General features: G+C 44.0%; 1 protein-coding gene across 15 annotated transcripts in view; it reads right to left on the bottom strand.

Moving 5' to 3' along the window:
* Positions 1–414: 414 nt before the first annotated feature.
* GJA8 (gap junction protein alpha 8) overlaps positions 415–16,120 on the bottom strand; it is a 47,708-nt gene continuing 32,002 nt past the window's right edge. For 9 of the 15 annotated variants that reach the window (XM_074598854.1, XM_074598821.1, XM_074598873.1 and 6 more), the window contains one exon: positions 6,975–9,664. In XM_074598854.1, the coding sequence (XP_074454955.1) occupies positions 8,455–9,654 (1,200 nt within the window). In that variant the 5' untranslated portion in view covers positions 9,655–9,664 and the 3' untranslated portion in view covers positions 6,975–8,454. Of the gene's footprint in view, positions 6,444–6,974; positions 9,665–16,120 lie in introns of those variants that run through there. The other 6 variants (XM_074598781.1, XM_074598800.1, XM_074598789.1 and 3 more) reach the window with 3 other exon arrangements.

Below are 16,120 nucleotides of genomic sequence, written 5' to 3'. Positions count from 1 at the left end.
TTGGGCTCCTGTGCAAGAGTGGTGACAGCTGCAGGCCTGTCTCCCCACCAAAGGGGAGATTGGTGTGTCCCACCTGGGGCCCTTTGGCATCTCGCTGTGCCGAGAGCCGGCATGAGGCTGGGGATGCCTTTTAGGGCATGCAGTTATAATGTACCCAGGCATGGGGCCAGAAGGGAAGTAAAAGTTCAAACAGGGAATTTCCTGATGCCTATCGGCGTGAGTGAGAGCCAATCCTTCGTGCCACGTCCCCATTTGAACTTCATGGCATCCGTATCTTTTTTTTTTTTTCCCACCTCTTAAAAACACACCTCACCTTTGCCACTCAAAACACTACATTTGGAATAATAAATTGTACGGGAAGAGAAAGAATCAAACAGGGTTAGTTGGGAGTTTAACAAAGCACAGAGCCCCTGCTGATTGAAAATCAGGAACCTTTATTCATTACAACTCATTTCACTAGGAAAACGAATCTATGTTAGGTTGTGCCGAGTCACCAAATTAGTCCCACAGGCTCTTTGATTGTTTGGCTTTCTGTCTTGCTGCCAGTCGTCTTGGTTTTAAATTTGTCTCCTTGTCTACAGCATTGCAAAGAGGAAAAAACATTCAGCTTTCATGGGGAAATGAACTGAGGGAGCAGATTACTGTATCTGATCTGAGCCTTTTTCTTTTCTTTTTTACAGCTTCTGGTATTGCCGCCAATTAATGTAGAGCTGAGACCTGAGCTTCCCTGTTCTTCCTTTATGTATCTGCTACTTAGAAGCTGGTCTTTCCTAAAGTGTTGAGATTCCTGAGCTTGGAGGGATTTGTAGTTGTTTTGTTCTATATTGGTAGGTTGTGGGGCAAGGTTAGTTTTGGGTTGTTTTTTAAAGACGTAAGTTAACAGGAAATCCTTTAAAAAATGAATTATACAAAGCCAAATTCTGCTCTTGTTTACACCTTGGCAGCTCTGCTTGCTTCAACACAAGGTTAAAAAACAAGGCAGAGTTTGGTCATAGGTCTTTAAGCTTTCTTCTTTACATGTGTTTATAAATAGACTTGAAACGTGCCTCTGCTTAGCTGTAAATTACTCATCTCTGAGCCTTGGGAGAAACACACAGGGAATAAGATAATTCCTACTGGCAAAACTCATATCCACCTCCCAACCCCAGGACTTTTCTTTCAGGGAAGACAAGAAGCATAAAAAGAAAATGGGAAATTTATTCCGTGTTGTTCTTCCTTAGCTGATGTGCATGTGTGGGGAGAAGGGTCTGTGGCACTCCACAGGTACAAAGGCAACTTCTCGGTTGTGAGAGGCTGGTAGTTTCGTTAAACACAGTACAGATGGAGGTGGCCAGAGAGGAGAGGCAACGCATGAGGAAGAAGGGCTGGCCAGTAAATTGACAGGTTTCCGCTCAGTTCCATGTTTTATACTTCTACATATTAAAGTGTGAATATAGCTCTTTTATGTTCAGTTTATAGAGGGAACTAAAGTCAAGTCTTTCAAGTAAAGCAGAAAGGTGGAGCATATTGAATTAAAGCAGTTTGTCGGCCAAGAGTATATTTAGAAATAGCACAGGTTTCCAGAAGGTGCTACAGGGCATACTCATGACAAATAGGCTTAGCTGGCAGCCGGCCATCCATTTTCTTTTCTCTCCAGAGGTTTTCATAAATAGGAGCTCTGAAGCTCAGAGTAATCCGACATCATTCCAATTTCTGAATTTCTTTTGAATTTATTTGTGGTTGAGTTCGGGTGATGATCTTCACTGGCAATAGGTTAATTCCTTTATGGGGTTTTCTATGACTTTTCTTTGAACTAACATATGTTTATTAAGAAACTTCACTAAATATTTTTGTTCCAGTAATTCTTCATATACCTAAGTAAAGGACTGGGAAAAAAAAGCTTTGCCTGTGCTAGTTATGGTTCTCGATTCTACCAGGTAAGTAGAGGAACCAGTGCAAAAAAGTTCAATTAAATTATTTTAAAGTTGCTGACCTTAAAATCGATAAATACCAGATTTGGTGACAGGCTGGGTTTCATTTGTGTGTCAGGTTGGCTTGCCTTGTCCTTACAATGAGGTAGTCGGCCGATGAGCTTGCAGTCTTCTTCCCTTCGGCCTTTGCCTGCAGCCTGCCCATCAGCTGGCATCCTGCACTGCGTCCTGGGATTCCCTGCTGCCCTCCTGCACGGCCTCTGCCCCACAGCTGCCTGTAATCCAGGATTTTTTCATATGCTCATTTGTAACTGGTTTTCCTTATCTCAGTCATCCTCCAACTGTCCCCCAAGCTTCAGGGAAACACCACAGGAACCAACTTTTCTGTTTGATGTTTCACCACAAATTCTTTGCTGTATTGACTTAAAAGTTTTTCGGTAGGCTACTCCATGACTTTTCCAAGCAATATAGCCTTTCCTCCAATAAATGGCTTGTTTTGCTTTTACTGTGCCAGGCTGGATCTAGCAAGGCAAAGGCCAACAGTCTTTCTTTGTTTTTTTTCAAAATGTTCTGTCAGTAGGTCTGTAATCACCATTTCTATTCAGTTCTGCTTCATCACAGATCAGCAAGCTTTAAAATACACCAGTTTTTTGTTGACAGAACATTAAAATGCACTCCTCTGCACTTTCAGATGGGTTTAAAGGCACACTTGACACTGAAATTAAAGGGAGCTGGAAAGACCTAAGCCCCTTATGTTTCCATGATTTTCTCTGTTGACAAGCACACTCTTTTTTTTTTTTTTTTTTTTTTTATTTGTAATGCTCTTTCCAAACCAGTTACACAACACATGTTTCTTGCCTCAAGCAGCTTTTCTAGCTACCAAACATCAGCTGATTGTGTTTGTGTGTTGGTGTCTGCTGCGGTGCCCAGTTAGTTGGTGTTGCCTGCTGGGACAGTCTAAGCAAACTCTACCAGAACATTCCAGCGAGGCAGAAAGTGCCCCACACTCATTGTTCCACCATGCAGCGGCTGCACTGAGCTTTCAGCCTCCCATGGGATGGAGAGGTCGGGCTGGAAGGGACCAGCTGGTCCAAACTTGGGCTCAGTGCAACATCAAAGTCAGACCAGGGTGCTCAATGCTTTTCCCAGTCAGGCTTCATCCTCCAAGGATGGACATCCCACCACGTCTCTGGGCACCCGCTTTAGTGTTGAACCACTCTCCATTTGAACAATTTTTTTCCTTGTTGGCATTTTTTAGTCAAAATTTTCCTTGCTGCTCCTTGTGATCGTTGCCTCTTATCTGTTGCTGTGCACCCCTGTCGAGAGCCTGGCTCCATCTTCCCTGTAGCTCCCCCAAGTTGGGCACCCAAAGACAGCAGCTAGACCTCCCCACCCTCCTAGCCCCCTCCTCTCTAGGCTGAACAAACCTTCAATGTCTCTTTGTCTATCAAGCTGATGAGAGAAAAACTCGAATTGTTGGCAGAGACGTGAGTCTTGCCTGTTCTGCTGAAATAGGTGCACGCCAAGCTAGTTGCAAGAAGGGATTGTGTGCCAGGCTATATCTTGGCAAGTCAACACACATTGATTTGCCATGGTTACTAGTTGACTATAAGCACATTTGGTGTTGGCAAAAAGCCTTTCCTGAGCCATGTTAAAAGGTGTAGCGCGCGCACAGAGCCTAAGAAACGGTAGTGTCATTCTGTTGGGGGAAAAAAATTATTCCAATACTTAGACAAGTTCCCTGGTTTTGGTACGCTTATCCAGCCCCGGCCCTCAGGAGATCTGGCACCATATACTGTTTTATCACAACTGCCTCGGGCTTATAGGAAGGCTTTAGTCTAGTTCTCATGGATGTTCCTGCCTTTACTAAACAAAACTACGCCTAGGCTAGGATTACTTTCAGTTGTCAGCCTGAAAAGCCATTTTCTATACAAAACAGCAAACTGCCACTTTTTTTTTCAGTGTTGTGTGACACAGCCGCTCTTTAAATGTAAAACTGCACAGTCAGTGAGTTACTGAGTGGCAGGACAGACTGGACTTTCCTCCCTCAGTTAAGTAGATTTCATGCCCACACAGATCTAGAGAGCAGAGATTCCCCCTAGATCTCTCCCCTCCTACAGGAGGAGGAATCTGTACCTCATTGTGTTTCAGGGCTAAGAAATCGCTGGTATCTATCTCACTTAGAGGAAAGAATCAGTGTAACATGGTAATTTGTGGGTTTCCGTTCATGAAGCGTGGCTTTTTTTTTCCTGTGTGCCATAAGCAATTGTAAACTCTTCATGGAGACTCTGGAAAATTTACTTGGAGTTTGCACTGAGTGGTTTTAACAGAAGCCCAGCAATATTTTGCATTATACCACCCTCTCCCACATGCCTCGCAAAGACCTTAAAATTGTTAGACCTCCACGAGCCTGCGCCCCCCTCCCAGGAACTGTCTGATTTAATTATAAATGCTGCCCCAGAACGGATGCTGAGGATGGAGAAGAGTGGTCCACGTAACCACACTGTCGCTGCTTCATCTGTCCAGGCCAAGGCTAAGGTAGGAGAAAGGGGTGGGGGATCAATGGAGGTTTTTTTTACTCATGGCAAATCCACATCTGTGTTGATGTTGTCAGTGCAATGCAGCGCTCACATTTTCAATCTACTGTCCTTCTGGTCGAGGAGTCATATAGTAACCAAGTTAGCAGTTCTGCCGGGAAATAACAAGGATACCATGCATTTCAGCAGTGCTTTTCATCAGATCATTCCTACTCACTTTACAAACAGAATTAAGGAAGCCTCACAACATCCCTGTGAGGTAGGTGGAAATTCTTACACCCACATTACAGGTGGAGAAAACAGGCACTGAGAGGTAAAGTGATTATCACAGCAAGTCAGAAGCAGAGTTGGAAATAAATCTAAGATTATTATCCTAGGTCCACTGCTCTAGACACTAGAGAACACCAACTCCCACATGCTATTGTAAGCTAAGACACTACCTTTCTCTTCTATTTTCACCTCCTTTGGTGATTTTGACACTTGCATGTTATGCTCCTTGCAGAGAGCCATGTGATCAGGAAGTAATTTATTTGCACAGAGAGCTAAGGGGGTACACACACCTTTAAATGATCCAGGCGTGGCTCTAATTGTCCAGTGACTTCCCCCTTCCCAAGAAGATAATTTTCCCTGTTCTTGACATATATTTCTATGTTTTGCTTAATTATTTTTCGAGTGGAATCATACACTGAATCCACAGCTCTGAGGCTGTTATGCAACTTCACTAGGAATTTCTTGAATAAATGATTAAATTTGTCTCACTGAGAGGGAATAAAACATGTTTATATGCTATCACATCCAGAAATAGCAACAATCCTTTGCTCATCTGTAGGGCCTCCCATCCAAGGACCTCCCATTCTATTACTAGGACAATGTATCGAGCCTCACATTGTCTTTGTGAGGTAGAAAATGATTCATGATTGTACAAGAAGGAAGAATGACTTGCTGACAGTCCCACAGTGATTTCGTTGCAGAGATGAGGCTGAATGCCAGAAGACCAGACTGTTAGTTCCCTGCCCAGTTTGCCAAGAAGCGCTGTCTTGATGCTGTGTCTCGTCCTTGGTGGCACAGGTTCACTGGCAGCCTGGCAGAGTCCTTGAAAACTGGCTTGAAAAAAAATAATAAATCAACACGCAGTTGACTGGATGCAGGAGGACAACGCTGGCTTGTTTCATTGTGCTGTTGTGACCCGGAGGAAGAAAGAACGACAGAGTGTCCATTGAGTACCTTGCGTATAGTGCACTTTACTGAGGCACTCCAGTGAAAAAGAATGACATACTCAACATCTGATGATATTGTGAACCATATACCTCTGATGAATAAGCAGTCTTCTTACGCAGTCCAGTGCTCTAATGAAGGTATGCACGTCAGAGGTCAGGAACGGGGATGGTTATTAAAATACCTAGTATGTAAAAGGACTTGTCAAGTAATTAGAAGTAAACAAGGGTGGGGGTAATTCATCTAGTCCAGTGCATTGGTATCTGAAAGGGTTAGATGCTCCGAAGAAGGTAGAAGATACCTCATACTGAACCGTTTCAGAGTTTTGATTTTTACTTGCAGAAGAGTGTGTTTCCAACCCCCAACAAGCGGGCTGGTTTATGCTTAGAACCATTAAAACTCTCTTATACCTTTCTGTGAAGAAAATAAAAAGTAATAGACCTCATCTAGTTGAAGTGTGGTGATTTTGCTGTTCATCTAAATCTTTGCCCTTTCTTGAATTCTAGTGTCTTGAATTGGGCACAGTGGACTCTCTTCCTGCTGAAAAACATTCTCATTCCTCAGTTGCCTTTCATTTGTGTTAACTGTTCTCCTGTTTCTGTATTAAGAGAGTGGATAAACGGTGGCCTCCAGATTCTCTCTGTGCATGTTCTTTTGCATGCGTTGCTTTGACATATTCCTTCCCAAAACTGAGGAGGTACTTTCCAGTCTTCCTTCACAAGGAAAGACAACCTAACAGCCTTTGTCCAAGGAGCAAAGATTTTGACCTCAGGCTGGAAACCTTGGGAAAATACAGAGGCCCAAAAGGAGCAAAAGGATTAATAGTATATTTAAAGAAAAAAATAAATGTGGCACCTCTCTGGCGCTGAAGAATCCCAATGCACCCTGCAAACTTTCTACATATGTACAGCGTACTTCACTCAGCAGTCAAGTCTAGCCACCTTGGCGCTCGTGTAGGGCAGCTGCGGAACAAGGCAGGGGAACTCCACCAAACAGGTTGGATCAGTGAGTGACAGACCTGACTGCACTGGTGGCTGCTGGGGCTGGGACACAGGGCAGCAGGACTGGAGGTATGAGCCCAAGCCTACCCAGAGCTCTCTCAGACACCCATTTGACTTCAGCGGGCTGGGAGTCAGCCCTGCTGCAATGGGAGACCGCAGGGGGTCTTTTCTAGCTAATGGCGGGATGAGAGTTTTATGCATTATGCCAAAGACCTTTTTTTTTTTTTTCCCCTGAGCTGGATTAGAGCCTGCCCTAGGAACAATGGGATGGGCTTCAGCCCAGCAGAAGGAATTTGCTTAGCTGGCAGGGTCTGAGGTTTGCAGAGCAGAGCAGATGAGAGTGCATACCTGCGCTTTTCTGGAATGAGGCTCAGTTCTGGGGGGACATAGCTGTGAACCTGAAGCCTTTGAACGCATTGCTGCACTGTCCCAGCCAAAAGGTGCTGCTGTAGTCCTAAAATTAGAAATCCGCAGACAATTACACATTTGCAAGCACATGCTTTTCTGCCTTTTGTAACAAAAAAGATTTTGCTGAGGCTCTGAGAGTTCTGTACAGACCTGTTGGCACAAAAGGTCTAAATCATCTTTTGAAAGGCCTTGTTTTACTTGAGACTTTGGCATTTAATAGGGAAGCAGACCCCTGTCTGTCAAATTAAAAACAAAGGATGTCAAAAGACTATTATCATATCAGACTTTTCCAACTTGAACAACCAGTTTTGTATTTAGAGGTTTGAATAGTCACATAGTTACCCAGACCCCTGGTTTAGATTCACAGGTGCCTTCAGGACTCTGTACCTGAGATTTGCTGAGTGCCCTGTAAGTTTGGGAGCTCCAGGAACTGAGCACATGTCAGGATCGTGCCATGAAGGCATGTATTTGGTTTCATGCTCTGGGGGCTGTACGTTTCCTCCTTTCACAGAAGCCTTCCCACGTTTGCTTTGCTAAATTGAGTTTCAGATCTTTAAGTCACAAGACTACAAGTAAAAAATACCATTTGAATTTATTCTTTCCAGTGCTCTGAAATAGGCTCAGGGCTGGATGACCCTCTTGGGAACAAATAATCCATCTGTGGGCATCTGCTAAATTGTCGTAGAGAGCTACTGTTAACCTTGCCCACTGTCAATGTCACTTGAAAAGCAGAAATATTTTTGGCAAAGGGAAAATATTTTTACGTAATTCAGATTTGCGTTCACAGAGGAACTGGGGACATTTTGGCCTTTATTTTCAGAAAAGAGAGGGGAAATACTGCTAACTATTTTAGTATGGTGGTACTAAGCACAAAATTCACTTTGTGAATTAAGTAACTGCAATTCCATGCCAACAGCAAAGGGGACATCTGCTCAGCATGCCATAGGCGGCAACAGAAAAAGAAATACTAAATACACTTGTTGGTCAGTCTTCCCCCTTGCTGTCTGAGGGGACAGATCTTCCCCACGTTCCTAGAGAAATGTGGAACACAGAGCTTCCAGTAAATACGTTCACAGTGGTGACATTTTGGTTTCACTGCCACGTTAGGTTTTAAAATACATCAGTTTGTGTATAGTATAAATATTACTAAGGAGCGTAAGGAGTGAGCTGGCATGTGGAAACAGGGAAATGTTCCTTTTCAAATGGGCATACAGGGCAAATAAGGCACAGTTACCATGATAGTACCTTTCCAGTTGAGAAACTCAAGAGGAAATAATATTCAAATGGCCGTTTTAGCACTTTGCTTAAAAATATCTTTTGATTCTTTCTCTATCTCTCCTTTTCTCTTCAACTTTTTCCTTTTCATGTGCTTATCCTGCACCTTCATACAGTCAAATCATCTGACCTGGCCCGGCTGCTGGCTTTACTTAGCCTGCTGAGGGGTCTCATATCAGTGGCGAGTTCAGCAGGTGCTGAAGGCCCTTCCACTTCATCTTTCACCACCTCCTCTGCTTTCTTCACCCCTGGCTCTTCCCGAGGTCCCAGCTGCTCCTCTTCTTGTTCCTCCTCTTCCTCTGCTCTTACCTTCTCCTCTTCCGGTTCCTTCGCTGGTGCATACGATGGTAACCTCTCATCGAATGCCCTGGAGAGATCCTCCAACGGTCCCATACCAATCTTCTCCTCAAATTCATTGAAGGCTGATGGAAGGGGACTGGGCTCAACCCCTACTTCCGTGAGAGGGAAATAGTGAGACACCGGCTTCTCTTCTTCCAGCAGCTTGTAGCCTTTGGCCTTAGGGATGGAGGTGACTGTGATGGCATGGAGGGGCTTCTCTGGGATCTCCCCAATCTGTTCCTCCGCTGGTCTTCTCAGAGCCTTCCGGATCCTTTTCAGGATCAAGTGACTGATCTCCACCAGGTTGAGGAAGAGGGACACGGAAGCCACCACCAGCATGAACATAATAAAGATGGTCTTCTCCGTGGGCCTGGAGACAAAACAGTCCACAAGATTGGGACAGGGCCACCGCCCACAGCGGTAAAGGGGCAGAATTCGGAAGCCGTACAGGAAATACTGACCTACTATGAATCCTACCTCAAAGAGGGTTTTGAAAATGATGTGGAAGATGTAGGTTCTCAGGAGGGTACCCTCCAGGCGAAACTTCTTGGTTCCATCAGGGTTGTTGCCTTTGTTTTGATTTGGAGCCAGGGGCAGCTTCTCTTCATCCACCTCAGCTTGCTGTCGCTTCTCAGCTTCCTCTCTCTCTCTCCTCTTCTCCTCCATGCGGACATGGTGCACTGCATGCCCAAAGTACATTAGCGAAGGCGTGGATACAAAAATGATCTGCAGGACCCAGAGCCGGATGTGGGAGATGGGAAAGGCCTCATCATAGCAGACGTTCTCGCAACCAGGTTGCTGGGTGTTGCACACAAAGTCTGACTGTTCGTCTCCCCACACTAGCTCGGCAGCTGTTCCCAGGATCAAGATGCGGAAAATGAAGAGCACTGTGAGCCAAACTCTCCCGATGACAGTGGACTGCTCGTTCACCTGCTCTAAAATGTTCCCCAAGAAACTCCAGTCACCCATTTCTTACTGTCTAAGGAAAGAAAAAAGAAAGAGAATGACCACAAATTATGCTAAATTTAAAAGATTTCAGGTTTTCCCACTGATGCCTGTTGTTGCTTTCAACTAGTGTTTCCCTAATATGCTTTGAGAACAGAAAGAAGGTTGCTTGCTTGCTTATTGCCTGATCCCAATGATTTATTAGCAGAAGAAGGGCTGGGAAGCCAGAGCAAACTGCTTGCTAAATTCTTTCTTCCCTGTCTCTAAATGGGCAATTACTTATCAGCTGGGGAGTATATTTAACTCTTTTTCCAGGTAAGAGTCTTCTGTGGTGCCTTGTAGGCTTCGTTGCGTGTGCCTGCTTAGATTTTGTACACGTACAAACACTCGCCAGCAGTACAGTAGAACAGATTTATCAGCAGGCAGCTGCAGCGGTTAGAAAAGAGAATGAAGGTTTCAAGCACCCAAGCTCTTCTGCAGCAGAACCACACACGGGTCAAAGAGACCTCAAACTGGTGACCATCTTGCACCTACACAAACCTGAATTCCCTATAGGTTGCAAACATTAATTCTACATTAGAAATCACTCTGTTAGGTAAGAATAGCAATAACAACATCATTACTATGTTAGTAATATTGTAAAAGCTTAATAACTACCATACATACTAGTTTTGCTATATAGTATGCATTATATACAATATAATTATTCAGTGTTATTGGGGTTATTCTTTGTATCCTCTTCTGAATTCAGTTGCCACACGGACATCAGAACCAAGACGGAAAGAAACACAAAGTTCTACAACTGGGACCTAAAATACCATTTTCTCTCTCTCAAATGTCAGTGCCGCTATCTCAGACTAACACAGAGCTGAAAGCCACCTACAGATACCCTATGGCTGTTTTCAAGTAATGCAAGTCAAACATTACATGTGTCGTTATTTTTGAATGATAAGAAATTATTTCTAGGCCAGGACTTCATCCTGTGTATCCTAAACTTCCCACTATATACGTTTAGGCAAGGAAAAATCTACGAATGAGGGAAATAAAGAGGAAACTTGTTTGGGATGGGCTGATTTAATGCATCACAGCAGTCTGAAGTCTCTGAGGAATGCAGAATATTACAGTGATCCAGAAAAAAACAACTTACGGACTATGACAAGTGAAACAGGGAACATTATTCACAAAATAGCTGTCCACAGGGATCTAGAAGTTCATCTCTTAGATACTGCCTCCATCTATAGTTTCCTAAGTGCAGACACGTGTACCCAAGTGCTGGGAAAAAGAAGGGACAGTCAACAGCATGGAAATCTGAGTATCTAAACTTCCCTCCTCCAGATAGCACTGGGATATATTTGTAATGCCATATGTTACAACACACCAACTCATACCAGTCTGTTTCAACTACCGTGTGTATGTGTTCACACATAGAAAAACACACAAAATATTGAGAATTTCACAATTGGGGAATTCTGGGGAATTTCACAAATTTTCGACAACAAAAAAAATCTTTCTAATGTCATTTTTCTAAAACAAGATGGACTCGTTTCCCTTGCCTTCAAACCTTGTAAAATCTTAACCCCAGACACCCATGTTAGAAAACAAAGAACAAAACACAGTCCTTCAGCTCGCACAAACACCTTGCATGCGTAAGCAGCAAACATATAATTTAATCACCAAAGAAAATTGCTACTTTCTCAGTCATTAAAGTTGTGTAAAAGAGTGTGTTAATGTCAGCACTTACATTAACAAGTCTAGCAGAAGATTATGCTGTTTACATACATTATCTAAACTGATTTAAACAATCTCTTTCTGCAAATTCACAGAGCAAAGTACACTCGACAGTTACCAATCATGTGCAACTCTGTAAAAAACACAACTACACACAACATAAACTTCATTGTCCCCCAGGCACCGCAGATAACTCCATCCCTTTCTTTCTTTGTGAGTCACGCTGATATCCACAGCTACCATTTGAATGTTTCCACTGCAGCATGCAAGAGCAACATTCGAGATGTGATAAACCTTATCATACGGAAAACTGACTGTACAAGAGAAGGAAAAATGTTTCCTGTCTAACTCCATCAAATGTCTCGCTTGCAGCTTGCTACATTTGGCTAAGCTCTTCCTGGAATCACTTCCAAACTAGTCACGTTTTTCAAAAATCTGTCATGACCATCCTCTCTGTTTTCTGCAAGTGAGGTGGTTTGAGGTCGCTCACTCGGTTCAGCTGCAAGGAACAGTTTTGGGTGGACTAAAGATGAGTGGTACAACCAGTTCAAATGTCTAGGATTCCACCTGTGAGCAATCAGCCCCTCAAGTCTCAAAAAAAGGTGCAAGCAATGATTTTAGGCAGTCACCTTCTCCCTTAAATTCCCTGTCATGAGGAAAGACTGCCTCAGCCCACTCGGAGCCAACAGACTCGTGCTCTTAACTCGCATGGGCTTGTTGCAAACCCCCCACCCTGCGCTTCCAGAAGTTGCAACCTGAGCACGCTACCAGCGAAAAAGACCGTATAGGTTAAGGACGTTGAGCAAGCAACTTGCCGCTGCGAAAGGCTCCACCGAAGAAATGTGTCCCCCTCCTCTCTTGGCACTCTGCAGGGAAGAGTGAACTTTTGTCTCTCTTCTTCCCTACCCTAAAAGTCCCAATCTTGTCGCACGACTGAGCAGATATGACTGAATTGGCTCTGATGGTGGGTTTTAGTTGCCCTGCAATATTTAAGCTCCGAGCCAGACGGCTTTATGAAGTGAGTGACAGTTAGTGACGTGGGGAACAATAGGGAGAAAAAAATAGAGAAAGAGAGGCAGAGACACAGAGAGGAGAATCCACTGAACGTGAAAAAGCAGAGGGGGGAGAGGAACAGGCAACAGGCAGTGAAAACCTAATACATGCATAAATGGGAGTTTGCACAGTTAAGCAGGGACTGAAGCATCTCTGCAATTTTGCCATGGTTCAGCACAGCTCTGTGTGTGTCCCCACTCACTAGTCTTTAGGTGTTGTGGTGTCACAGGTGAAAAGTGAGGGCCAACATCTCTGACGGTGGCAGAACTAATTGAATTAATTCATTATCCTACACGCAGCTCTGACAGCCAAGTCGCATTGCTGATTTCCAGCACAGGCCGTCACTGAGGTACTGGATCTGCATTTGGCATTGCCAGATACTTTGGGCTGCTCTTTAACATCTTTTACCTGGAAAAAGAGGCAGTATGGGAAAACAAGATCATGTGTAAATATTAATCAGAGGTGAGAAATACCAATTTTACAACCTCAACTTTCAGTGTCTTGGTTCTGCTTAGTTTTTGCTCCAAGTGCATCTTGCACATGCATCAAAAATGTCTAAAACAAACTGTTTTGTTAAGGAGTGTAGACAAATTCCAGCAGCCCAGCAAAGAGGAACGTTACCCCAGGGGCACTCGCCTGCCCCCAGCCACCTGCAAAAATGCCGGAGAGCCTGCAGAAGAGAAAAATCGCAGGCTCAGTAACGCATCCACAAGTACAACTGCCCTATGAGTTTTGATTATAAGCCAAAGGATATAACTTTATTCTGAGGTGTTATTTTTGTAGTCTTTCTGTACGAATTGCTCAGAATGTGCTCTTGGTGCTCAGCTCTGAAGAAAAAGAGGATTACTGGCAGCAAGATCTGCTAAGCAATGATACAGATGCCAGGCTCATAAAGTGATGAAGCAGCAAGTAGCTCTCCTCTCTCTTTATGCAGACTCAACAATGAATTTAATTCCCCGGAATGGCATTGGGAGACGCTCTGTCTCTAGAAAAGCTGTCATTTGAATGAGGTATCCTGAGGGCCACAAAGTTCTGTATCTTCAAACCAATGGTTTCAGGCCTCTCTTCAGGGTTTCTGGGCATTGGTGCCCATGTAAGTTCAGAGCCTCATTTCAGCAGTTGTCTTCCCAAGCAGCTTTTAAGCTGAGTTGCGTCCCCCCAATGTCCAAAGCACAACTGGAGGCAGAGATGACGTTTTTCAAACTGAATTTCAAAAGAGCTAAAGGGTAAGTGAGAGATGGAAAAAGAATCACATTTTGCAAGAGGACCAGTTTGGAGACACAAAAGAAAAATCAATTTCTATGCATGTGCTTGGAATGAAGGTCATATTCTTAACACCTTAATAAATCACTCTCTTACTACAGAAGTTGTAGGGGTCTATACATGACATTTTTCAGCCTGTGCTACATAAAAGATGGGAAGGAGAGAGGACACGCAGAGGAGAAGGCACAAGTCCCAAGAACATGAAGTGAACAAGAAAAGGCACAGTTTGATGAACAAGAGGAATAGTCCTCTAGTGAGGGAGAGTAAGGAATACCTTTGTTGCTTTGTTTTGCTATATGCTACTGAGATAAACTAGGATTAATACATGAGTGACTGGTCATCACTGCCACCCTCATCCCTCCTCTGGGAAGCAGTAAGAGAGGGAATACTAAATGACATCACACCTTTAAAGAGTGCCTGCAAGCTGGTGCATCACAGAGGCCAGATGGTTCAGACGTTAAACTGCCCATCCCTTTTCAGACTGAAACTGTCTTTTTGGAAAACTCAGCTCTGGCTGAATGTGCATATCCCTTTCTGGGCCTTATCTCTCTGATATAATGAGCCAAAACCCAAATCTGGTCTGTAACTACATGGCTGTAGTCCATCTTTAAATTACATCCAGCTACTGTCAAGAGACATTCCACATTAACCTTCTATCTGCCATTTGCAAACACTATCCAAATATCAAATACTGTCTGGCAAGTTGCAGAACAGATTGCAAGATGCAGAAATTATATTCAAGTCACCGATCATTGGGTATATGTTACCTTCATCCAAATGATCGGAGTGACTTTCTTTTTGCTATCACTAGGGTGCAGAGCCTTTTAACATAGGGCACACTGAATTTGATGGACGTTTCTGATTCAAGGAAAAACACAGAGTCGGTTCAACAGGATGCCTTTTACAAAGGCACCGCCGAGCTCTGGGACAGATTCTCCAGCTCACTAGGGCCTCCTACCACTGAAGAAAATGGCCACAGAAAATGGCCTAAGTGAAGATGGCCAATGAGGAATTCCTCTTGTACTGGGGCTACACAGGAAAATGGTTGTTGGAGATGGGGATGAAGAGGAGAGGGCAGAGCAGGAGACCAAGAAGGGGACTTGATTCTCTCAGGCATCAGGGTAATGCTGGAAGTCAGGGCTGCCTTTGTAGTACGAAAGCAATGGATGTGAAAGAAAGGTGTAGATCATAAAACCAAAGGTCTAGAAGACTGGACCTCACACGCAGCATGCGACATGCGCTGAATCTGCAAAAGAACTGCAACACTAACAGCGCCAGACTGATAATGGCCAACACTCCCAACCTGGCTATCTGGCCCAGCATTTATGCTCTCATTAGGCAACATATAGAAGTGCTGAGTACTTCCATCTCCAAAAAAACAGTGCTAGAAATAGTAGCAGCTAATGAGAGTAACACTGTTACTCACAGTGACTTTTTCTTGCCTTCAAAGAACCGTGGAGAGAGGTCTGCACTTTAAAAATGTTATTTCATTTGGAAATAAGTTTGCTTCATGGCTGACTTCTCATCCTTTAGCTGCTTTGAGTCTGGTGACTGAGCTCCCGTCTCTGGCACCACTGAGACTGTGAAGTCTCCACTGCAACTCAGCCTTTTGCTCAGAGACTACGAGGTCACTTGGGGAATGTGGGATTTTTCATTCCAAACGGATTTCCAACACAGACATGATGTCAGGACAAGGCAGGGCCATGCTATTGAACAGCTCTGTTCATGCATGACAGCAGATTGTGCAATTATATAGCGCACAACCCTGCATAACGATACCTCTCCCTCAAACAAAGTTATCTTCTCCTGATCTGCTTAGCTAGAAAGTGGCACGTTTCCTGTTCTTCTGCTGAACACACAAACCTTTTGCTCATGGCCAAAGCTGAACACTAGATACATTCAGCCTCCCTACAAGAAGCTGGGAGCTTTACCCAACACTCCTGTTTGCTAGACGCTACCCAACTTAGTGGACACCTGCTTTCTAGTAGTAACACATCTCTTTCTTTGTCCATCCTAGAGCCAAAGCAGTCTATTGGTCTGAGCACTAGGACCAGAATCTCCCAGATTTCATCTTCTCTCTGCCACCTACTGGTTTCAGAAATCATTTAAATGTAGCCAGCCCTGGGCAAATCTTTAGGCAGAACTGGCGGTGTCCCTGCAAGACTGGTAAATGTCACTGTCTGCATTTTAAGGGCAGAGCTCTGAGATTAAAGGTCCCTTCCCACCCAACACATTCTATGATTCTATGATTTTTTTCAGGACTCTCTTCAGAGCCCTCGAGGCACTGGGGGATATAAGTTGCTGGGGAATACATTTTGTTAGGGAACTGCAAACAAACCAAAAAGAAAAGAGAGGGAGAAGGATATAAAGCATCAAGAAGGAGGAAAACTGGGAAAGTATGTAACAGGAAGGCTTGGGCAAGAGCACAGGAGAAGAGGTGAAGTCA

Source organism: Larus michahellis, chromosome 1, assembly GCF_964199755.1.
Source record: "Larus michahellis chromosome 1, bLarMic1.1, whole genome shotgun sequence".
Lineage (NCBI taxonomy): Eukaryota > Metazoa > Chordata > Aves > Charadriiformes > Laridae > Larus > Larus michahellis.
Note: the sequence above shows the minus strand (reverse complement) of the source record. Positions and strands in the feature narration are given on the sequence as shown.